Source organism: Ambystoma mexicanum, chromosome 5q (genome assembly GCF_040938575.1).
Source record: "Ambystoma mexicanum isolate Mex_15411 chromosome 5q, UKY_AmexF1_1, whole genome shotgun sequence".
NCBI classification, from domain to species: domain Eukaryota; kingdom Metazoa; phylum Chordata; class Amphibia; order Caudata; family Ambystomatidae; genus Ambystoma; species Ambystoma mexicanum.
The window spans coordinates 1,201,198,008-1,201,221,717 of record NC_090933.1 but is presented as its reverse complement, the minus strand read 5'-3'; the positions used below and the strand labels follow the sequence as shown (position 1 = coordinate 1,201,221,717).

The window sequence follows — 23,710 nt, the reverse complement described above, 5'->3', positions numbered from 1 at the left end:
ATGATTTCCTAATTCACATGTCCGTGTCCCAGAATCTCTTTTGTAAGAGGCCTCAGCCCAGACAAAAGTCTGATGAGCCTGTGATACGCAGCCTTCTGGCCCATTCAAAGTTTTCTAAGGTAGCAATTATCACCCATTTGTCCTACAATCTATGGTGGCTCCTTCTTTTGGGGGTTAGGCCACTCCGTTTGTCAGCCAAATGTCCCTTGAGCCATGGCAGAAACCTGTTTGGCTAGTTTTCAGAAGGCAGCCCATGTCTTTATTTCTTATTTTATTTTATTTTGTTTTAAATCAAAATCAAGCTTGGTGAATAAAACATCCCATATATGTTTCCCAGCAAAAAAAAACCTTTACATTGCCAGGCCAAAACTGGGCCATCTTTCTACATTACACTTTTAAAACATGCATTATTCCTTATTTCCAAAAACGTGTTTTAACACATGGTGAACTCTGCTGGGCTGACCATTTCAAAAGACTTTCTCTCTGAATTTCCCACATTGTTTTGCAGCCCTAGTCAGTTTCACACAGGGCCATTGAAATTGACATAGGCCCAGGGTCTCTTTTGCAGCACTGATTTTTGACATTTTCTAACTCAAAAGCCAAGCGTTTTCCCATGCCTCATTGATGAAAACAGTGTGATGTTGAACAGATGAAAATAGCGTCAGGGCGCCACCATTATAAAGGCCAAATATTTCCTTTTTCAAGGAGAATGTGGATCAAGCAGCAAATCAGTGCTGCTTTTCAATTTTCTTCTTGGTGCATGTAAGAAACACACTGGCAGGCTTTCTCAGTGTGCCCCCTTGTTCCATCCTGCCCAATAGGCGCTTGTTAAGATGGTGAAGCCATCATTTTGTAGCTGTAAAACACAGTTTTGATGCGTGGCAATGGTGCTCCAAAGAGCCAGCGCGGCCATTTTGCTGTTAACTGCTGAAGTGCAACTGGATGATGTGAGGAAGTACTGCTGAGTGGGTAAACATAGCCCACAAGACAGAACCAAAGGTTTCAGACGCACATCTTAACTGTTTGTGGCTTTTGGAGCCCCTAATAGGGGTCGACCTATTTCAAAGAAAGGTATTGCCCGATGGGTTTTCCTCTGCAATTTCAGTGGCGCACACTCAAGCCAATCAGCCCTTCTAGGGACCGGTCCATGGTTATTCCACTAGAACAGTGAGCTTGTCAGCAGCACTATGGGCTGGAATTCCCCTTTCGGATGTTTGCCGTGCCGCAGCCTTGGCTGTGCCGTGCACCTTCGTCAAGCATTACTGCATGGAGGGACAAGGAGAGGCTGAAGCATGGGTTGCAAGAGCCGTCCTACAACGCTTGTTTCAATAAGGTATGCCTTCTCCCTTTACACCTCCTAAAAAGCAATGTTAACTGCTGTGGCACTCTATTAAAAGCAAGTGAATCCATGAATGATCTGATACTGAACAAGGAGTATGTTGCTTACCCGTAACTTCTGTTATTCAGCATTGGTATCTGGATTCACATGTGCCCACCTACCACCCCTAAGGGAGCAAGGCTGCGTGGCACCAGCACTCATCTCTCTGGGGTTAGAATCTGAAGATGGCCTCCTGGTTGGGGCTATACACCCGACGTTCCTTTGGCTGAGGCAGAATGCACTGAACCGGCTACTAAAGTGAGCTTTAAAAGCTCTATTATAAGCTATAATAATAATGTTACTGAGGATCCCCAGCCTGTCAGTGGAGAATATTCAAAGCATTTGAATCCATGAAAGATACCAATGCTGGAGAACAGGAGTTACAGGTAAGCAACATACTCCTTATAAAGTCGAAGTGGGATCTCCTGGACAAGACAATAAGGGAAAACAACGTGAAAGGTGTTGTGGACCCTCGTGACTCATGGTTTGCTTAATGGCACACAAGATGATGGTAGTACAGTATTGCCATCTAATTGGGTGACCCATTAGAGGACAATTCTGTTTAATGCAGATGTAACAGTCTCTCTTTGTGCCTGTGAATTATACCGCTCTAATAGCAGGGTTATTTTCTCAACCCAGGTGGTTTTGTGTGCCATCAATGGTACCAGGCTCGGCAAGGCCCCTGGCCCGTATGGTGTTAGGTCAGATAGTTATAAATGGTTCCTGGGTCGGTGGGCCCCAGTCTTGCTAGAATTGTTTAATGTCATTGCGCATACTCTGGTTCTTCCATCTTCTTGGAATACGAGTATTATCAAACCTGTTTTCAAGAAGGGCTCATGCACATATCCCCACTGCTATCGACCTATATCTTTACTCTACTGTGCCTCTAAGATCTTTGCCAGTTGCTTGGCAGCTAGGCTTGAGGAGTGAGCACTGGATAACGACATATTATCCCCCTACCAAGTAGGTTTTAGAAAAGGTTTCAAGACTACTGACCATGCTTTTGTTCTTAAAACCATTATTTTAAAAATATGTGTTAATAAGAGGTGCTTTAGTATATGCACATTTCCTTAATTTAGAAAGGCCTTTGACTCCCTTGATGGAGCCATTTTGTGGGGTAAACTCAAAAAAGTGGGGGTGCCATTTCTCTTCTGCATTTGATTTTTTGTCTCTATTCTCATACCAGGGCCTCTATCATCAGTCTGCCCAGTTTTGGGGCAATGATAGCGTTTGCAACCAACAAAGGAGTAAGACTTGGATGTCCAATGACCCCTCTGCTTTTTATTATCTTTCTTACTGATTTCAAGCCTAACTCTCATCGGCAGGTATAATTCCCCCAGCTCTGAATGGAGTCGGCTATTCTACCCTTCTTTATGCAGACTATAACATATTACTTGACTTGACACCAAAGGGACTAGGGCAAAACCTGAGACATGCAGCCACTTATTTAAAATCTAACAACCTAAGTTTGAATCTTACCCAAACAAAAATAGTGTTTTGGCAGCAATAAACGGGAATCAATGTGGTCTATAAACAATGTTAAAATGGGTTCGTACTGCTACTAACCAGCTTCTGACAGCATTGGGCGGCCTGATGAGATTCTACCACAAGTTTGGTGGCCAACAACTCAATACATATATCATGGTTATTGAAGCCAAGGTTCACTCATCTGTTTCATACAGTAGTGAAATCTGGGGTTGTGTGAATTGCTCTCCCTTGGACCGTATTCTGCATATGCATCTGACAAAGCTATTTGGGGGGGGTCTGAGAGCCCCAGGGGTGGCTCTGTGTTTGGAGGTTGGTGTTCCAAGCATTAGTGTACGGGCTGAATTAAGATTTTTAGAATGTTATCAGAAATTATTTTTAAGTCCCGCTGATAACCCACATATAAGGGATGTAATGGGGGAGTTAGTTGGCTCCTATGACATTTACCCTTGGTTCAGGAAGTGCGCCTCTTTATGCAGGAAGTGAGGTATTGATATTACGAAGCTCAAGGGAGCACTGTTAATAAACAACAGTTAAAAATGAAAGCAATGGATCTGGAATTTGACCAAGCCATGAAAAGCATGGCGAATTTGTGGTCATTGAGACATTTAACTGCAGCACGCATGCCATGTGAACACCTCAATAAGCACAATACGGACACCTGCCCAAAGGTGTGTTATGGCAATGGTCAGATTAAATGTATTACCATTATGGGGTCGAATGTGCTGGTTATTTAAGAACAAGTATTGGATCTGTGGTAGTGGTGCCATTGAAGACTTACCCCACTTTCTGCTTATTTGTAAGATATTATTGGATCTAAGAAGGAAGTGTATGCATAGCCATTTTATACATAATAACATTAGATCAGTTTCAGAGGCAGTGTCATTTATTTTGTCTTGCACCGATGGATATTTTGTAACTGATCTTTGTGAATATGTTAATGCCTCTTTTAAACGCCTTGAAAGGATTTTTTAATATAGTTTTATTGGGAATTTTATCCATATTAGTACCCTGCAGATTGTACATGCTGTATATTTTTATTGTTTAATTTTGAATTTGCTGCGTGGGATTGCTTTTAGCTGTTTGTAAATGACGAAAGCCCAAATAAAGTATTACTCACTCACCTCCACAAACATCCTCAATATTTTCATCCCTTCATCATACAGCACATCAACAACATTCGGAAAACTGGAGAAGGCCTTGTTCTTTTCCACAAGACCTCTTGGGTATGCACTCTTCAGAAACCATCTAAACTGATCTCAGAAATCACAGATCTCCATACAACAGCAACCTGCACACTCCAATAAAACATATCCTGGAGACTTAAGTCTATTTGGAGCCAAAGCTACAGTAAAAGCCAAAGAAGCACTTCAATTTTGAAACAATTTTTCACTGATCCTTCTGGTGAAAAAGGAAATGCTGATCACCTGGTAATATCTGTATCAACTTGCATCGACTGCCTATCTTTAATCCAACTGCACTGCACAGATTACACTCCCAGGCTATGACGAAGTCTCACGTTTAAGGTTAGAGGATGGGACTGGGGAAACCATGCAGTGGGGACCACTATTCATGTGGGCTGTGGAGGCGGCAATAAAACCCTTATGTTTTCCAGTCCACCTATATCCTACTGTGATTCTCACCTGCCCAGGTCCTATGACCTGTTGAGCCAGTGCAGTAGACCTGTATTACAGATCATCGAAGAGCAGGTCTGAACAACCATGGGCATCTATGGAGTCTGTGACCCATGTACAGCATCCTCATATTGATAATCCTGGACAAGGATGACCAACACAATCTTTAGCAATGAGGGAATGAGTGTGGGTCATGGAAATGTAAAGAACCGGACAGTCAGCATTGGTTTACTTTAAGGAAGTACTGAGAGGCCACTCACAATGGCATGTGCACCTGGAAACGCAGAGACTGGATGTTCCTGGATAAGGAACAAGATTGAGGCAGGAAGTCATCATTGGCCGCAGGACTGGCCAGTGACAATAACATAACATATCTGTCATATAAGATGGTGGATGGCCCGAATGAGGACTAGCTCCTTGACCCACGCATGTCCATAGTCAGCAAGTACATTTAGCTTTAAAAAGACATTCACTCTTGAAGAAGCGGTCCTCATGGTCATCTACTGCAGCTGCCTAGAATAGAGTGGGTTGGTGCAAATGGAGCAACAAGTATTTGGGGGATCAGAGAGAGGGGATGGACAGGTAGCAGGAGAACACTAGAGTGGGTAGGAGACCAGGAGAAGAGCGGTCCATAGAGGAGAATTAGCCGCAGATTGCGACAAAAAATGTTGATGGCCCATTTACTGCACGTTCGGCTGAAATGAAAATGATGAACGACATTATATCGAACAAATGGAGCAGAGATTGCAGGGGTCTTCCCTCCACCCCTTGTTCAGTATAATGCATTCAGGAATTGCAGGGGTGTCCCCCGCTTCCATTGTATGGACAGTGGGGGACAATAAAGTTAAAAAAAAGAAATGAAACAAAAAGGACCCACGTTAGTGGAAGGGCACTTGCATCGCAGGGTTAGAGGGGAGTGGGCGGCACACTTTTATGTGCCACCGTAAGGCAAGTATGTATATATAGGGGAAGTGGTTATGGGGAGGTGGGAATAAGTGATCTATGTGATCATTGCTCCTTGCCATGTTTGTAATTGGCATTTTATTTGTCAGGATTTTTGCAACAAAGTGATCACAAAGAACCATTAGAGGAAGGTGGGAAAGATCTGGGGAACATGATAGAGACGAAAAGAGCCACTGGGGAAGGGTAAATAGAGTGGAGAGAGGAATTTGGATAAGAGACTGTGAAACATCAGAAGGAGGAGTGGGAAAAAAAAGAGCTAGAAGGAATGTCGGAGGTTGGGAATGAGCCAAAAAAGCAGAGAAAGGAGGAGGAGGAAAGAACAACGATAAGAGTGGTGGAAGGTGAAGAGAAGTTATGGATACAGGAAGAGGAGAAGGAGAAGTACGTCATAAGATCTTGATGCAAGATTAGGAGGATAAGAGGCAAAAGTAGAGTGCAGAGGAGTCAAAACATGTGCCTAGAAAGAAGGTGTTCAATAAGAGGAAGAGCTTAAAGGAGTGAAAAATATCTGGAAGTCGAAAGGGGAGGTGAAGAGAACCTGGTTATTTTAGGGTTTTGAGGTGGAAGTAGAAGAGGTACCCGGCGAGGTGTGCACCTGCCACCTCAGTGCTTGGAAAGTCCAACGCAGGGACTGCCAACAACACCCTGGATCTATGCCTTGGAATTCCCAGGCCTAAGGAGGTTTGGTGAAGCCTCCCACCAACCTGGACCTTGAGTCTTAAACTCATGTGACCCAAAGCTGGCATAGCTGATTATTCAGGAGAGCAGCATCCTGATGAAATCTACAAAGTAGCAACCACCCAGCCAAGGCGAGAAAGAAATGCCAAGCCGCTTCAACCCCAAAGACAGTGGGCCGATGAACTACAGTCCTTAAACAAGCTGGAATTGTTAATTCTTGGTTTCTTTCAATATCCCAGATCCTTAGTTACAGTTTGCCATAACCCTTTCGCACATTTTAAAATAAATAACTTTGAACTACATTTCCTAGGTATTTAAATGTCTGTTAACCCCTCGGATGCCACACATACCCACCAAGCTTTACTGCATGCCAACTCCTCAACCGAAGCCTACAAAGACACCACTGTAATCCTACTTGAACATCACCCTAGACGAGTTAGGAAAACACCTCATCTACCAGTGTCAACACAATGCTCAATGTACTAAACCTAGCAGAGCGAACACCCACGTACCATTGTACCACACTACAACATTACCTAATTGTAGACCCTGCTTTTCTGGACCTGGTCGGGAGCAGGAGAGTATACCTTCCTTACCTCAGGCCAGGGACAGACCCCACAGAATCCAACCACCCCTACCACTAGACCAGTTGGACATTAAGGCTTGCTATGCAACCACCAACTAAAATATGTTAATACAGGAGAGGGGCTACATCCGGAGTTCTGACCTGCTTCTTCACATTGTGACAGAGACACCAATGTGGATTTATTTAGGGATCTCAATCGGGGCACCTTTTTATTTATAAAACACAACACTATAACTCTATAAATATGTCCCACTCTAACAAACATCTTCTCTTGTCCCCTGGCATGGGGTCCCTCAGAGCAATCTGCCCCAACAGCCCACCCTCCCTGAGAGGGGAGAAAAAGGGCAGAAAAGTAGAATCTTTAGTGTGAAACTGACGAAACAGACCGCTACATCTGGCCAAGCACCACCCATCCCCTGGGAAGACTTTGGCAGGCTGCCACTTTCTTTTCCTGATAATTCCAGGGAACTCCATAACAACTCTTTATCTATCCCCCTCCCTTATCTAAACTCCTAACTAATTCTATATACCTTCCCTACCGAATTACATGCATAATCCCTTCAATAACTATAACTAAAAATATAAATCCAAGCATACCCACAAACATAAATATACATTACAAATAATAACGAACAACTATGTATATTATCTATAGGGGTAGTGGTTGTTGCAGTCATACACACCCAGGACCCTTAACAGTACCTTCAGTCCTGTAGCTTCATGTAATGGGATGGGCCCTGCATCCACCTGATGACTTCCCGAGGAAGGCCTGCCCCCAGGCACTGCTTTTCTCCTGCTGTGCACCGTCCGCCAGCTTGGGCACAGCATCCCTGCAGTGTGGTCCACACATTTTTCTGTTTCTTATACAGTGCCCTATAGCCCTGATCGCATCACTGACACACATCCCATGCCACAAGATATTTTTGGCCGGCCCTGTCCACCACTTGGGGCTGTCAATATTGCAGCCACTCCTGCAGCGAACTGGATCTTCTTCGTTACCACCGAAAGCCCTGGGGGTTGCCACCCCACTCACTGCCTCAGCACCGTAGCAGGAAGATAATGTTTGTGGTCCCCAGGCATCCTATTTCTTCTGGTGTATTCCACATTATTGTGAGATGCCGACGTCACAGCTGCACTTCAGCAGGTGCATCAGCTGTTCGTTGGGCCCTCCCATTTCTTCTTTACATTGAAATGTCAGGCCCCGACATATGTCCTCTTGGAGGCATGCACAGGTCTCCTGGTTAGGGCCTCCCTGCTTGGGGCCCAGGATGGATGTATCCTCTGTTCCACCGGACTGCCCGTGCGTTCCGGGGCTTTGATGTTGGGCCAGCTCTCCTGGCCCCTGGGCGTGCCAGGAGCTATCTCTGCCATGTGAGTGGGCTGCACCGGGCACGCAGTCCAGGCCCACAGAAGATGCTGGGCTTCATCTGGCATAAACGTCCCAGTTTAGTAAAGTCCTTAGGCCCTTGGGATCGCTCATGGACATGGACTCCAGAGAGCCACTGTTTGCTGCCTCCTTTCTTCTCCCTCTCTTGAATACATTAGCCCAACAATTTATTTACAACATCCTTTACATCCTCTCCCCTGCCCAACCAAATACTTGGCTGGATAGGTTTTGTCCATTGTTCTTTCCATTGGTTAAGCCCTACCAGGAATATGCACATGACGGAAATTACCTTAACTTGTTCATCATTGAAACAGTACGCTCAGACATAAGCAATTTTTCCATAGCTCAACGGCTCTTTAAACTAGAATAACACTGGATATATAGACTGAACGCAAACACATCAGGCCTCAATAATCCCATGCACTGGGCAACATTACAAGCCAGATGAAGGACATATTTGGATTTGTTGCTATAAACACGTTCCACATTAGTCCTTATTGTACAATTATATGTCACCTCCCTCTGAATTTTCTGTATTGAACTCAGTTCTTTCCTTCCTTCCCAAAATGGCTGCTACTATGGGCTTTTTCCAACTAGATGTACCAACATTCTAGATGTCTATCATCCCCTTTCCAACATGGCTGCCACTGCACAGAATTTAGATGTTTCACACTGATTCATCTATCCACATATGTCACATCAAAACTTTCAGTTCCTCACGACTAGCGTTGTTGTTATCTAATCTGCGTGCACCACAACACAGGCTTTAAAGTTCCTCTACTCACAACACAAAATGGGATATGGTCTTGAGCAGAGAGACACGCACTGACACGTTTGGTTCTTGTTTTCAGGTAGGATACACGTTCATACTACTTCTACCTGCCTGTCCTACACATGATACCTACCTTGACAGTTGATTAAGGGCACACACTTCATTCTGCCTTTTCTCTAAACAGGCCCCCATACATGAATTATGTTGGTTCTAAGCACTTTCCATCCAGTGGCAAGGTATTTCTGACATTTTGACCAAATGTTTTTGCAATGACCTCGTACCTTACACTCAATCACAATACACTCTTTCAACTTAGACCAACACAACTAGTGTGTGACTTGAATACTAAAATTCCACTAATTGGAACTCGCACACCTATAAACGATTCCAATCCAGGTTATAACAGATACCTTTAACTATCCCATACACTATGTGGGCACAGCAACAGAATTAAAGTTCCCTACTTTACTCAACACATTATTTTTCCCTATTAATCCTACAGAGAAGTTCCTTTTCCCATCAATTCATGTACACCCTAGAAATGTGTTGCTACCCAAGCTTATCTTCTTCATGATGAAGGCTGGGCTTCTTTCACCACAATGTCCCAGCTAGCAGAAGCCCAATAACACTCAGACGACAAATCATCACACACCATTACTTCACACACTGTTTTAATTTGTTTATTTAATTTCATTGTAAATGAACACTCATTTGTTGGTGTAATGCAATTAAGGTAATGCAATTAAGTATTTTATTACATGTGCTCAAGATTTGTTTGTCCAATTTTGTAAAATTGTTTTGAAGTAACAATGTGCTATGAGTGATACATTTACAACAGCACCTTTATGTACTAGCAGCCAGCTTTATTCATTCTGTCAGGTAACATTTACTATGATATGATATGATATGGCATTTGTAACGCGCCTATACACAAGTGTTTCAAGGCGCAACGAGGCAGGGAGGGGGGAACAGGGGGAGACAGACAACGATCCTACAAGGCCAGGTGTCAGTCAGATCGTGCAAGTGCATGGGTAGAGGGGGAGGGAGAAGTGCAAGGGGGAAGGGAGAGGTGAAAGTGCAGTACATGGTTATTAAATACAAGATAAATAATAAGGGCCAGCTGGTGGCAAGTGCAAGATAAGTGCAGACAAGTGCTGGGAGGGTGGGGCTGTAGGGATACAGAGACAGTCTCGTAGTGCAGGGGTTGCCAGGGGGGCAATGCAGGGGCGAGAGGCTGGGCCATGGACCAAGCTTGGTGAGTGGCCCAGTTGCAGATTCAGTGCAGATTCAGTGATTTAGCAGGGGAGAGGGGGAGAGAAAGCAGAAGCAAAGAGGAAGGTTTTTAGGTGCTTCCGGAACCGGAGATGGTTCTCCTCAAGTTTCAGGGAGGCAGGAAGGCTGTTCCAGAGGGAGGCCCCTGCTGCGGAGAGAGATCTCCCCCCAACTCGTTGCTTGGAGAAGTGGCTGACCCTGAGGGAGTTGGAGGCGGATGAGCGAAGAGCTCGAGGAGGAATACATTTGGTAAGAGAGAGTCGAAGGTATTTTGGCCCCAGGCCCCAGAAGGCCTTGTGAACAATGCAGAGGGTTTTGAACTTAATCCTTGCAGCCACTGGGAGCCAGTCTAGTGATTTCAGTCCTGGAGACATACGGTCCCTGGGTTTGAGGCCAAGGACAAGTCTTGCAGTCCTGTTCTGGATGAGTTGCAGAGGGCGGAGAGTAGAGGCAGGCAGATTTAGATAGAGGCTGTTACAATAGTCCAGCTTCGAGAGAACCAGGGCTATGGAGACAGTGAGCTTCTGGGGGAAGGAGAGGAAAGGAAGGATACCTCTGAGGAGGTGCAACTGGTAGTGTGACTTCTTAGAAACGTCAGAAATGTGAGGAGAGAAGGAGAGTGTGGAGTCAAAGATGACCCCAAGGTTATTTTGCCTTGCAGGTAGGAGCCGGATGCCGGATACAATGTTTTTAATTGTATTGTGTCATATATTTTCTTTCTCTGTTAATCGCACCAAGCTTAAAATATTATTGTTGCTTAAACTACATATACACACATATGATTACTTACTAATCGAGCCATGTACATTACGGAACTCATTTGCTATATATTGTTAGCAGTTTATGACAAAGTCAACCAAAAGAAATCACTCCCATGGACATGATTTGGGGGTTGCCAGGGGTTGCACCTACGGCCCTGTGGTCTCCCTTGCTACCCCCCAAAAAAGTTGTTTTTAGTTGTTCTTTTTTAAATTGAAGCTCCTGGACAGTGAACAGAGCCATGTGGATCTTTGTTTCTCGAGTGGCGGGCTTTCTTGTTTTGGCCTCTTAAAAAAAAAAACAGGGGGTTCCACAAGAGTAACACTGAGCAGTGAGCCTAAATAAGAAAGAATAGGAAATAACAAATCATTTGTCTTTATGGAATTCTATACAATAATTGCTAGTCTCTAAAGGTTTATTTCAGGCACACTTCAGGGGGTAAGTCACTGATTTAGTCTGTTCTTAAACACCTCAAATTCACAATGCAGACAAAAACGTCTAAAAAGCATTCAGAGTAGAATAAGCATCCATTTCGGACTATGTAGTTTGCTTTTTGCAAGCTGCAGTTATAGTATGTTTCTTTCTGCGATTGTCTCTGTTACGATCATCACAAGACATTCCATCCAGGTGTCCTTGGTCACTTGACAGAATCCTTGTGCCTAAAAGCTTGTGTACAGTGTAGAAATGTTTGACCATAGCACATAAAGTGGCCCTTGATTTCATTGTTGTAATGTGTCTATCTTTCCTATCTCCATAGCATTCTGTTCAGGATGTTTGTTTGCATGTAGGAGGTAACGGGTGCCCAGAGTATGGGATGATGTGTGAGTGCGCTGCTTTCCCTGCTCTACTCTAAATGCTTTAATACACAGTTATGAACCCTCCCAATGGTATGTATTTTGCCAACCTCTGAAGCCTGAAAATTAGATCCACGCAGGCTTGACATGTGACCAACTTTGCAGCAGACATGCAGATGAACTGGACTGCTGTTAAATCATAGTTACCAGTTTATTGGTATCCACTACAGAGTGTAATTTGCTTTCTGACTTTGAGACCATTCAGACATGTAATTGCACATTTTACTATAGCTGGTAAAATAACTCAGTCGGTCGAGCGCTCCCTGCTGCGATGTGTGTGTGCTAAGCCTTTCATCTTTCTGAGGTTGATAAATGAGTACCAACACAGGTCGGGTAATATTGTATGTACATTTGTTCTATTTGAAGTGCTTAAGCATAAGTGCTATCTTGTAACACATCATTACCATTTGGCCTTGGACGTTTGCTTGCATTCACAGTAATTTGGTAATATGGGCCTATACGAACAGATATCAGTGATACATATGGTGACCCATTCTTGTTTGAAATGTATTTCACATCACAGTGATATCTTAACCATATTTTTCGCAGTGTCCTTAGGAACAATGCTATGTGATGCCACTTCCTGTTTTGCCAAGGTTGTGTTCCATCGCTTCCCATGACTTTGGGGTGGGGTTAAAGGACATCACTTCATGTGATGCCATTATAGGTCAAGGGTTGTGTGATGTCACTTCCGCTACCCCTGGCATTTTGGTGAAATTACGTCCCTGATCACTCCTCATTATCCTGCCCTCCCACAAGTGATCGGGCTGGTCATTCCTACTTTGACTTGCTTTCTACCTTGTCATTAGACACCAGTACCTTCAGGTGAGAACCAAAATATCCCTCTGTTGTTCCATAACATGTAGATACCCAGAGGATTCTATTATTTTACCAGTCCTCTTTTGATTTCTGCATAGATTCACTGATAGTTGTCCTTGCCCACGACATGAATATACACCAATTTGCTGATGATATGCAACTCTACCTGAAGGTGAGCTCTGTTGAAAACATCAACCAAGTGCCTCTCTCTCGGACATCTGGGATTTCACATGCCTAAACAAATCTTAACACTACAAAGATAACATTCTTTCTTAGAAATGAGTATTCTCAGCTTGCTTGCAGTGATCAATCTCTAGGATTCCTTTGTACAGAACACATTCAGATGTTGAGTATCATCTCTAAGGAATATAAAATGCTGAAGAATTGGGCTGCATCTGATGCAGTTCACACAGCCAAATTCCATTCATACACAAAACAGCACAAGCTCACATTTGTGACCGTGCACCTGCAGATACCATGGGCAAATTTGAGCTGGTAGTGGATTACCATGTCAGACATGCAAGATCTTCTGCTTATACATTAGCAATGTCTTTAGGAATTTGCTCTCTTCTTTCGTCAATGCAATAAACCATATAAAATCATCACAATATTTCCAATAAACAATGCCAGTATAAAGAAATTCCGACAAAACTTTAAAATCATTGAAACAGCGAAAGCTAAAAAGAATACAGTGAAATAACTTAAGATACAATTGATGAAATCGGCAAAAGTAAATGCATGGATAGGCAAGAGGAAACATTTATAAGAGCGCTCTGAAACTGAAACAGAGAAGGAGGAAGTTATAGTGAGGGTGACAGTGTATTTCAGCCACAAGGGGCCATGTCAGAAAAAAACCTGATCTGAAAAGTCTCAATAGGGAAATGGATAATCTAAAGTGTTCGGTTACCCCTTGTAACTGGACCTGTGACAGTTGTGCAATTTAGTCACAAGATGTTATGTTATGTTGATTTGTTCTGTGCACCGCTACCACCCAGGTGCAGTTTCCAGGTGCTTGTGTGGCTCTCCAAGAGATGGGGATGGGGAGGTTAGTGAGGACAAGCTGAGAGTATAGGTTCAGAATCAGGAGGAACTGGTATATGTGAGTGGTGTTTAGCATGCAGGGGTTTGTGCTGGAGGCCCCGTGCGTTGTAACTGTATAGGTAAGATTCAGTGCTTCGGGGTTTGGTTGTGTTTTGCGTTGGTGTTAGTGTGTTGTGTGGGGTTGTGGTGGGTTTGGTTGTGCACTCTGATTAGATAGTGTTGCACCCTGGGACCTGGGGCCCTTTAAAATGAGGTAGCAACACTTAGAGATGGATGGGGATGCAGATCTTACTCATATATCAATAATCAGACCGAGATCAGGAAGTTGGCAAAACACTACTGTTTTATTAACAATTATCTAAAGCAGGGAGTACCAACGGACATCTACGGACGTCACGAAGCATCATCTCAGCGCTCAAAACTCGAAGTATCACATGACAAACACAACCTTTTATACTAAAAACCGTCCCTATGGACGTCATCCTACATGGTAAACCAAGAAAACCTACTAGGGATTGTGATAGACTTAAAGGAAACCTCTAGGTATATGTTGCATATGAGTGGGGGTTGTGATTGGATCTCGAAGGTCAGGTGGGCAACTAAGCCCATCCCACGTGCAAGTCATCTTCCATGTCATATTAATACACAACACCTTATTGGTTACACAAACTATAGGGCTCTCAGCTGCATGGCCCGCTACGATTGGTTTGGCACCCATGTACCCTTCTGGAATATTCCACACGCTAGCAGCATGCAACTAGCACCGCACGTGCTGGGGGGGTGAACTCTACTTCACCTCCTCACCCAATTATCCCAACATCTACCATCACTCCTGCAGTCTGTCATTCAATTAAAGCTTTGAACTTGTCCCTGTAGAGGCTCACTGTTCCTGAGAATAAAAAGGGAGTGTGTCATGGTCTTATCTTCTGGTTTCGCTTTAGCTCGACCCAAAGTTTATTTTCATCAGACCATGTGACTGCAGACCACGTTTTGAGCTTCATTGCTGTGTTGTAATACTGTTAAATAAAGAAATCTTGGCACTTTCAGGGGCTTTCAGTAGTTTTCCATTACTTCAAACAGGAGCTGTCCTTGCTTCTCACATTCATGTATCCTTTCAAGTAGACAATTAGGCTCACAGCGGCCCAACTCTTCACACTGGCCCAGGCAAGCATTTCTCAAATCTTTCCTTGCCGTCAGCTATTTTCAATTGAGCCACACTCCAAGCCCTTCCATTCACAACGTTTGCTAAGGGGCGTTGTGGAACATCCAGACTCTATACATTCCCATGTATATACATATTGGTGCATTATAGCAATCTATTCACTACAAGCCAGCCTTATGATCACTTTGTCTACTTGCGTTACAGCACCTGTACATTTGTAAAAGCGACTTTGCATTTTCTTCTGTGCTTCTCTGCACGAGCATCTTCATTTCGATACCCAAATTTAGCTTTTACTTCGATACTTCATCCTCAGATCTTACAGAATGTCTATATTCCTATGTTATCTGCATCTTTCCTAGGTGTGTCAAGTCTGCTTCGTGTAACCTCACCAGTCTTATTTCCCGTTCATTTTCACACTTCCTCTCTTTTTTGTTCTCCAGAAGACCCCTATTTCTTTGTGATTGCATATAGAGTTTTCTCAATGGATACCTTGTTTCCAGAATTCTTTGCGGTATAGGCATCCTCACTGGCACTGCACATGTCGCAATTTCTGGTTCCCAACATATAGGCAACATGGGGGCAGAACTTCTTGTGAGGGTATTTGGCTCCTCCTCCATAGTGTCCATAAGGGATCCAGAGTCACCGGTGGCGCCGTAGCTGTAAATCTTGGTGTGTAATTGCATTGTTGATGCTTTTACAGACTATGTGGGGTGGTTCATTCTAGGTGTGCTTCAGCATCTGGAGATGCTGGGTGTGAACATAGTGTGGCCCAGTTCTGGTGTAGTGGCGTCAGTTTTGTTGGAGGAGCAGGAAGAGGAAATGGGTTAGTAAGTCGGTCAGTTTGTTGGAGCCTCTGGTGGGGCTCTTTGTTTGCTGCTTGACGTATCTAGCCAGGTTCTTGGTTGTGGTTCTATGGCCCATCTTGTCTGTGCTCTAGTTGTTGTATATTGTGGTATTGGTGCTGGTGTTCCTTCGAGGTTGTCATTGTCTGTTGAATAGCCATGTTTTGAGTTGTTTCCTGAAGGTGGTGTGATACTAACTTCTTTGGGCATGGTGTTCCAGATGTTAGCAATTAAATGGGAGAAGGCTGTTCCACCTAATTTCCTTTTTTAAAATGTTTTGCCTCTATTTGTAACTTGTTGCTAGATCTTAGGTCACTTCCTGGGCAATACAGGCTAATTTTGTCTTCGAGGATATCAACTCCTTGTCTCTGCAAGGCTTTGTGGGTGATGCAGAGTGCTTTGAATATGATGCACTTCTTTACTGGTAACCAGTGTAGGCTTTTCAATGCTGGAGTGATGTGGTCTCTTCTGTTTAGTCTTAATAGGATCCAGGCTGCTATATTTTGCACCCCTTGGAGTTTCTTGGTGAGTCTTTCTGGCATTCCTAGCTAGAATATGTTTGCATAGTCAATTCTTATGAGTATCATTGATATGATTGTGAGGGTTCGGTGTGGGAAAGCGAGGTAGGTGAGTAATCCTCTCAGGGCCCGATTCTCATGTAGGTGTTAAGTACCGAAAAGGACGTTAAAAGGCTTAACAACCTTTTCGGTACTTAAGACCTATTCTGAAGGTGGCGCATTCTTCCGATTTCGGAAGAATGCGCCACTTCTGAATACATGTGGCGGTTGCTAGGATGGGTTGGAAACCAACCTAGCAACCGCCACATTCGGAAACTGGCTTTTTGGAAGCCTAGGGCCCGATTCTCATCATGGCGCAGTGAACGTGCTAAATAGCATGATTCACTGCGCCATTTCGTGATGCCCAGGCACCACTGCTATTCTGAAGTGTTCCTGGGCTTCATCGCAAAGCACCACAGTGCTTTCGCTGTAATCCGCCTGTTTCTAATGGAAGCTGGCGGATTGCAGAATCTCTGCAGCATTTTTGTTAAATAATGAGGGAATCGATATTTAACGAAAATGCTGCCGATCCTATAAAGAGAGCAGCTTCAACATTGCAGGATGTTGAAGCTGCTTACTGTGGTGTATAGGAAATTGTTCATATACACCTTTGTGGTGTATATGAACACTTTCATTTAAAGAGAGCATCATCAACGATGCATCCTGCAGTCTCCAATACGAAGCATCAGGTTTTAACCTCAAAATATGTCACAATCTTAGTTGCAAAAACCTACGGGCTGGAGGGATTGGTTAGGGGAATTGTCTAGATATGCAATGTTAGGGGTTTGTTTTCTCATTGGACACAGCTATCTGATGACCCCACTAAATGCCATCACTAATTGATAAAGGTAAAAAAGGCAGGCATCATATTAGCAACAGGTTATTGGCTAATGCAACAGTTACAGGGTGGCATCATCTTGAGAGTTGTGATTGGTTGCCATGGGTCTTACCAACCTTGAACATTTGGCAGGTCATCAGCACATGAGCAAACATAGTGGTAGGGGGAGCAACATCAAGAAACTGATTCTTTTTATTGAATAAGACACCATCCCGGATTTCATAGGCCACAGGCCACGACATCTCACTTTGAACTTGGCCTTGTCTGGCATCCTTGTTCTGAGAATTTGAGGGGAGTGAAGGCATGGCTCTATCTGCATCTGGAGTAGGCACTGTCTTCTGATTTATAGGTCATGTGTGAGTAAACCATGTTTTGAATAATTCTACTCAGCTTTTACTGGGATTTTAACTCATATTAATGCAGGTGTTATTACTCGCTCTGGCCACTGGAGACTTCCAATCCATTCCTAGTGGAATATTAAGCTTTTAATTAATGGGCACCTGGCTTTCGATGGTTATTTCTTCTCTACTTTATCTAAGAGAAATATGTCTTATGGTTGGGAATTATCTTCTGTTCCCTTCAGATTCATGCAGACCACTTTTCTACAATAACCTTGGAAGGGGGGCATGTAGCAACAGTCTAGTCTGCATGGGTTTGTTTTTCAGCAAATTCAGCAAACAAAATCTTCCTGCTGCTTCAAGGCTTCTTTGAGGCTTCCCATTCAATCTAGTGTGCAATAGCACCTGCAGCGTTCCAAGTGCTGAATGGGATTACCACAATAAATGATCTCAGGCTCAAATAATCAGACAGACTCAAAGAATATGGCAAAACACTACTTTATTATCCGTTCAATAAAGTTGGGAAACTGGTGAACAAATAAATTGCAGCTCACACACTCTCAATGCATTTTGGTTACACAAAAGGTTTTATACCTCAATATAAATCAGCTATGACGTTATCCTATGTGACTAACAGTAAAAACCTACTGGGTGGAGGGATTGGTTAAGGGAAACATATACCTATAGTTTGCATGACTGTTAGTATCGTCATCGGATGCCCCGTATCTGGTTGGCACACCTTGAACCACCTCTAACTAGGTAAAATACAGATAATAACATAATACCAGCAGCAGATAGGCATGTGCAACAATGTATGGTCTACCATTACATGGACCCTCATGATTGGTTGGCACTCTCTTACCAACCTTGGACATTTGGCTAGTTAGCAGCACGTAAGCAACGAAACCCAGGTGCAATGGAACAACATCAGACAACTGCCTTTATTAGCTAATTAGCCCACGATCTCTCATCAGTTAAGCTCTAAACCAAGGATTTTTCATTGTAGTTGCCCTTTCTGACTATTCTCTTCTTCTGAACTTTAAAGGGAGTGTAGATACATTGCTATCTTCCTCTAGAGCTTTATGAAGAAGCCTTGTTTTCCGGTCCTGAATCACGTGTGAGGAGACCATGATTTTTGCATTTTGCCCTTCTATTTGATGTTATTTGATTCAATATATTGGGTGCTATTACTCTCCTTGGCCTCTGGAGACTTGGTTGCTCCATTCTGCATGTGTTTTCTGCATCTTTATTTGAACAATACTTGGCATTCGCAACTGTTCAATCCTTTACTTAATCTAAAATAGATATGTCCTGCATACATAGGTCATCCTCTTCGACTCCTTTCGAGCCATGTAGTTGCTCTTGCTGCAGCATCCTTGATTCTGAGCCAAGCAAATATCCTTTGTTCTTGCATGAATTTGTATTCCAGTGCCTGTCAGCATTGCAGCCTTGGTTTCCCATCTTGAGGCTCCTTGCTTATTATTATACAATGCAGACGTCCATTTTCTTAGCATGGCTGCTTACCCGCGTTCTGTTTCCTAATTTAGCAAGCTTCTATATGTCTCATCTACCTTGAGTTTCTGCATATATACATTTATTACATCTCTTGTCACTTATCTTCTTACTATATATGGTTTTCTCCTAGTTTCATATATGTTTATTTTGTCACTTTAATCACATCTTCATTGTTTAGAGGTCAATACATTGAGTTCAGTGCGTCCATGTTTCTTCTCTCTGTAGAGGCATCAGTTTACATCTAACAGACTTTACTTATAGACCTTCTATATCCAATGGTGTCTGCAGGCTCATGTCTACTGCGTCAGTTCGAGGGTACATTTGATATGGTTGTCTGAGTGCATAATGTCTCTCATACCTTCGATGTGGTATTGGGATGGTGTCAAACACAGTGCTTTCTTGTTCTTCCAGTATGATAGAGGTGAGGGGGTGGGCTCTATAAATTACGTGTACATCTGCCTCTCTACACTAACGTGGCTTCACTGTCCATTTAATTTAAGATGGCCACACCTTACCGTTGCATTTATGCGTTTAGCGAGCTATACATATATATAGTTTGTGTTGCATTTAACCATATATATTGATTGTTATGTTCTTCATGTCTATATGGTGCAGTTAATATTCTTCATGTCTAAATGCACATTTGACCTAATGTCTGTGTTTCTTCATGGTGAGTGCCCGTTGTATTTTCTCGTCTATCAGCTTGGCAGTGAGGTCACTTGCTCTCGTCATCTTCAGTTACAGCATGTTCATTTCTTCTCGAGTTTGCAGGTTCATTTCTCCTTTTATTGTTCCTGGGTAAGGTCGATAGGGTTTCCTTATGGAATAGCCGTTCTCATATTTGCAGTATAGGGGTGGTGGACTGTCAGATGCCTAATGAATGATGTACTCTCATCGCACTTATGATATAGAGGTGGGGGAGGGTCTGATGCCATGCATGACATATTCATTTGCCTCTAGACAGTTATCCCTGCCATGTAAAATTGATATCAAACATGTCAGTCCTGTGAGCCCAGTTCAGCAGCAGTGGAAGGGTCATGTGTACTCACTCCAGAAAAGTCTCCCCCCCGGCCACCAGCAGGACTATAGCTGTGGGGGATTGCCCCTCTTTGTTCCTTTGAAAGGGCAGGTAATGTCCTTTCCCCAGAGACAGCCTTTACAGATGAAGCTGGCCTGGGAACAGGAATCAAAGGTCACACCCATTCAACAAGGGTTAGGCCGCACATCAGGGTTCAGCATACGTAAGGGCCTTTGATTCCATTGAAAAAGGAAGGGGGTGTGGTGAGTGTAGCCAGAGAGGGATATGTACAGTTTTGGTAGCATGCTGCCATCTTGATTCTCTCTGCCTCTTTCTCTTTCCTGTCTCCTCCACTTTCTGTAGCACAAAGCCCAGCAGGGCTGACATCCAAGGTACCCAACAAGACAAACGGTGAAAGCTGACTATCTATACCGACCAGCCAACCGTTCTATGAGAACACCCATACTAGCCTTGATAAAGACCCTGAGAGGTCGAAACACGTGCCTGCTGACAACCAAAATTACCCTAATAAAATGCACACAACCCACTGCAAACAAGGAAGTAAAAAGTAGGAATCTTGTTCAAGCGCAAGGTATCCGGCATAATCCTAACAAGATGTGTGGGCAAAACCTCCCCTACCCGTGACCTTGCAGCCAACTAGCACAATCTCACCAGAAATCCTCACAAGTCTATTCAAACCTTAGTGCCAAAACATCTCTACTAACGTCTCTACTAACATTATTGAAATTATGCTCATTAAAGATTAGGATTCACTCAACATTTCGAGGGTTTACTGCCTGAAACATATTCGAAAAAGTTCCCCAGGTTGACTTCTGTCTAGGGTGCAGACCTAGCTAGCTTTAAATATACAAATTATAAAAAATGTTGGAAAATAAAAGTACTGGATTGTCTGTTATTAAAATTAGAAGCACCTGCATAGAATAATACAGTACTTTCCTCGGAAGATTTTGAGATTTCATGAGAGACTTTACGGCTATGTGGCACGCCAGTCTATTTTTTGTAATGCACCAAAGCGAGACACCACACCATGCAACCTGTTGCAAAATTAGATGCCTTCAGTCTCTTTAGTACCTAATACCAGTGGAGTAACTTTGCTGAAAATGTTGGGGGGACATGACATCTGCAGAAAAGGTGCCCCAGCCAAATGAATGGGGTTAAAATGGTGTACCATGAACGTTGGGGGGACAAACACCCCTGTCCCCCCCTAAAATTACGCCCATGCCCAATACAAGACAGTGATGCTTTATTAAATGAAAGCTGGGCCCTAGAACATTCTCATATTTTATGTTATGTTTTAAATTGATGTTGTTGCTCCCTCCTCTGTTATCTGCTGTCGCTCCTTTGTGCTATTCGTACATTCATTTTTCTCCGGATGGTTTTGCCTTTGCAGCATGGGAAAGCTGCCCTGCACCTGGCTGCCGAGAATGGCCATGATCAGATTGCAGACATCCTGCTGTGGCACAAAGCATTTGTGAATGCCAAAACCAAGTTGGGCCTGACGCCTCTGCACTTGAGTGCTCAGAACGGCTTCAACCATTTGGTTAAACTTCTCGTGGAGACTCACCTGGCCAGCATTGATGCCATGTCACTGGTAAGTGGCGATTTAAAAAAAATTATTGATGGCTGATCAGTGTATCTAAAACATAGTATTAGGACTTGAAGAATTTATTTTTTTATGTCATAAATAGCAAACCGTGATTCAAATCTAAAACAATAGGCAGGTAAGTACTTTTGAGAATATTTAATTATCACACTTTTTTATATAAATAATCAGTTTGCCACAAATTGATTTTCTTGTAAAGAATTAATTCATTTTTTGAAGCATTGCTTCTTTTTTCACAAATTGATACATATCTGTTGCAAACTTATAGAGAGAAGGCAATTTGGGGTTAAAAAACTGCCCAATGCACTTTTTGGGACATTTAAGGGAAAGGTGGGCTCTAGGATAGAATACTCCTGTGCTGAGCTCAATGTGTGTTCTGATTGTCTCTAATTGTTCAGTGTAAGGTCACAGGTGTGAAAAGGTGAACCCAACACCTTTCATAATGGAAAAGTAGGAATTCCTGGATACCTTGCTGCGGCTAGTTTTCATAGAGTCTTGTGATTACAAGAATTTACACGCTGGATACAGTGTCTGAAGGTGTGTTTTTTAACATACATAGAGTAGAGACATATGTCCTCATCACGAGTTGGGAGGTAACACCAGCGCTATTAGCGCAGGCGCTAATAGCCCTACCGCCAAACCCCCCAGCGCTATTAGCGCCGGATCACGGGTTTGGTGGAAGGGTTATTGCCCATTCCCCATTGGGCCCATTCGGGAATTCCTCATTCCCCATTGGGCCCAATGGGGAAAATTTGCGCTCAGAGCTGGGGGGAAATCCGCCAAAGCCATGATCTGGCAGACCCTTAAATGCAGCGGTAATAGCGCTACCGCTGCATTTAAGGGTTACCGCCAGACTCGTGATGAGGCCCATAGTCTAAAGAGTGATCAGCCAACACGTGTTTCTAACTCAAAGGTTCCTTCTCAAGGCAAGTGTGGTAGTCATAGGTCTTGATTTTGAGAATGAGAGGTCGAATCTTGGTGGCCGTATGGTAGAAAGTTCATAGGTTGCTTAGATTTCAAGGCTGTTGCCTGTGCGTCCGTCCGCGTCCGTCCGCGAATGCTGGATCCGAATTTGCGGATGGACGCATCTGGTCCAGATTCTCCCATGTGGTGAATGTCTTTGCTTCTTTTTTTTGATTTACCAATTCTTTATATTCTCTTCTTATGGTAGACAACCGAATCTGGTCAGAGGGGGTGGCTGATTGTAAAGCTAATAATAGATCATGCGCAAAGACGTCATTTCACCAAAATGCCTAGGGCAGCGGAAGTGACATCACATGACCCTTGACCTCTGATGACATCACAGGAAGCAATGTCATTTGATCCCACCCCAAAGTGATATCATGAGAAGCGATAAAACATTACCTTTCATCCCTTTTATTAGTCCAGCAATTATTGTATAGAATTCCAGAAAGACACATTATTTGTTATTCCTATTCTTTCTTATTTAGGGTCACTGCTCAAAGTGTTACACTTGTGGAACCCACATTTTTTTTAAGGGATCTCAACATAAATTCCAGCCATTCCAGAAACAAAGAGCCACATGGCACTGACCACAGCCTAGGAGCATCAATGTAAAAAAAAAAGAAAAAAATAATCTTTTTTTTCTTCTTTGTCTTTTATTTTAGGGGAATATAAAGGAATACCACAGGGGTAGCAAGGGAAACCTCAGGGGTCGCATTTTCGACCCCTGGCGACCTCCAAATGACGTCCCTGATCACGCGTTTGTTTCTACATTCTATATCAAACCCACGAGGGGTCTTTTTATGACTGCAATTGGCCATCAGGGTTTTGTCATATGGTAGTTTAATGCCACAGAGATTTGGCTATTCAATTCCCATAACATCTCGTTGTTGGCAGATTATTGGACAAAGTCCTTCTCCAGACATGGCCGCATAACACAGAATATTCTAGGTAGCGTGACCTCCAAATCCACTCTGTCCCATTTCAAACATTTTCTATTGTTAGAAAAAGAAAGGGCAGCAAGTTTCAACAAGGGTCTTCTCTTATTCTTTGGGGCCACTATATTACGGATGATTGCGACCAGGAAATTGGCACTTTCTGTTTTTGGAAAGACGTTTAGCTCCTGGGTAAATTCCCAGTGCAGGATGCCAATGAGGATGTAACCAATGTGGCGCTTAGTATTCCGCTTATTCTAAATAGCTTTAGGGGGCACATCACCAGTCAC

The 23,710-nt window shown here is 43.4% G+C and overlaps 1 protein-coding gene across 3 annotated transcripts in view; it reads left to right on the top strand.

The window, feature by feature from the left end:
- The window catches only part of LOC138497955 (serine/threonine-protein phosphatase 6 regulatory ankyrin repeat subunit B-like), a 759,106-nt gene that overhangs the window by 571,461 nt on the left and 163,935 nt on the right, over window positions 1-23,710 (top strand). For all 3 annotated transcript variants that reach the window (XM_069621713.1, XM_069621714.1, XM_069621712.1), the window contains exon 17: window positions 21,310-21,510. In XM_069621713.1, the coding sequence (XP_069477814.1) occupies window positions 21,310-21,510 (201 nt within the window). The remainder of the gene's footprint in view (window positions 1-21,309; window positions 21,511-23,710) is intronic.